Source organism: Perkinsus marinus, assembly GCF_000006405.1.
Source record: "Perkinsus marinus ATCC 50983 genomic scaffold scf_1104296956534, whole genome shotgun sequence".
Taxonomy (NCBI): Eukaryota; Perkinsozoa; order Perkinsida; family Perkinsidae; genus Perkinsus; species Perkinsus marinus.
The window spans coordinates 1-1,625 of NW_003207447.1; the positions used below are offsets into that span (position 1 = coordinate 1).

General features: G+C 56.1%; 1 protein-coding gene across 1 annotated transcript; it reads right to left on the reverse strand.

The window, feature by feature from the left end:
- Window positions 1–85: 85 nt before the first annotated feature.
- On the reverse strand, window positions 86–382 carry Pmar_PMAR017869 (hypothetical protein; the record flags this gene model as incomplete). Its single annotated transcript, XM_002775139.1, has 1 exon — window positions 86–382. A coding segment is annotated over one exon (297 nt), but the record flags the coding sequence as incomplete, so codon positions are not given.
- Window positions 383–1,625: the final 1,243 nt, after the last annotated feature.

A 1,625-nucleotide genomic window follows, 5' to 3' on the forward strand; every position in this document is an offset into this window, starting at 1 on the left:
GTGCAAGGGCCCATGTCACCTCCACTGCGTGGGTCTGTTCCTCACAGTCTCATGCCTCACCGTCTTCCAAACGGCGGAGCCTTACCGAGTAGTCAGGTGCCGCTCTGACTGACCGCCAGTTGGGACCGAGATGATTTTTCTCCCCAGATGAGCTGGTGGTTGACCAATCACCACCGTCCGCGTCAGAGGGGAATGCTGATGAGTCGTCAGTGGCAACGCAATAGAGGGCCTCCTCGTCGTCATCGCAACTGGAAGTAACCGTCAAGGACTCGCCGAGAACCCGTACCTGTCGACTGTCCGGAAAATCACAGTCGTTGGTAGGAGTTGTGTTAGGAGTAGTGGTAGTAGTGGCTTTGCCGGAGGAGAGGCTCTCGTCTCTCATAGTTGATGAAAGTTGACCTCGTGAAACCTGTTTAACGACGACATGCCGCTCTCCTGCCACTTCGCTAAACTGTAAGGAGACACCCAGGTCGCACATCGAGCGAACCCCTAAGATGCCGATGGAAGTCGAAGAACCACCGTTCCTCCGAGGAAGAATATAGAAGGTCATCTGGAGCGTACCACCACCAATAGACACCACCACCTGGATTTTCCCTTGAAGTTGGATTTTGCTGTTGTCGGCGAGCCGAGCCATCGCCACTTCGGGAAGTATATGCCACCCCCGAGACTTCACCTCCTCTACGGTGATGTAGTTCCGCACGGCGCCACTGTCTAGAAGCACACGTAGTGGAAGAGAGTCGTCGGGGGAGCGTAAAGTGAGGAGTGGACCGCTCGGCCGATGATTGGATCCAATGTCCTCGACGTGCTCGGTCATGGCCCAGATTCGCTGGATCTCTTCCTCTGCGATGTCGACGTCGTGCTGACCCGAGTCCCCATCGCTGGAAATGGTCTTCAACTGATCACGCTGACGCCCGCCAGCAGATGGCTTCTCGCCGGTGCTGGCCCCCGCTCGCGGTGAAGGCTTGCTGTGCTTGAACTTACAGGACTCGCTGAACCGACACTGCCCCTTCTCTTCCCACATTCGACATGCTTCACGGTCAATGTGCTTATAAGGGCACTTGTCACCCTTCAGACATCGCCCTCGGAGATTATTTCGGCAGACTTCTCCTTTCTTGTCGTTGGTTGGCCTTTGACTAGAGGGAGGCGTTGGGGCAGTCTTGGATTTAGGTTGCTCCTGAGATGAAGTGTCGGGCTTCTGACACTTCTCGCCATCTACCCTTGCCGCTCTTGTCAGCGCACGGAGTCGGAAGTCCATCCAACGACAAGGGTACTCATAACTGGCCTCCCTCGAAGGGCCGTGGGACACTCCCGACCGATAGACTTGGATGAGAGTGGCGTCTGGCACTGGCGACCCAGCTGTCGAGCAACGATCTTCCCAGTTGTCAATGCGAGCGAGGAAGTCAGTGAGGCTCTCATTGGCCCCTCGAGTGAGTGTCTCAGTGAGAAGTTCCTCCACCTCGATGAAACCACCATATTCACGTCAAAGGGCCGTACGGAGGTCTTCAACGGTAGCTTGGAAGGCCGACAGTGTTTTTGGGACGGTTCTTCCCACCGTTTTACTGACGATATGCTCTGGGAGGAGACTGGTGAGCATGTAGAAATGCTCGGGGCTCCCGTGGTCCCAC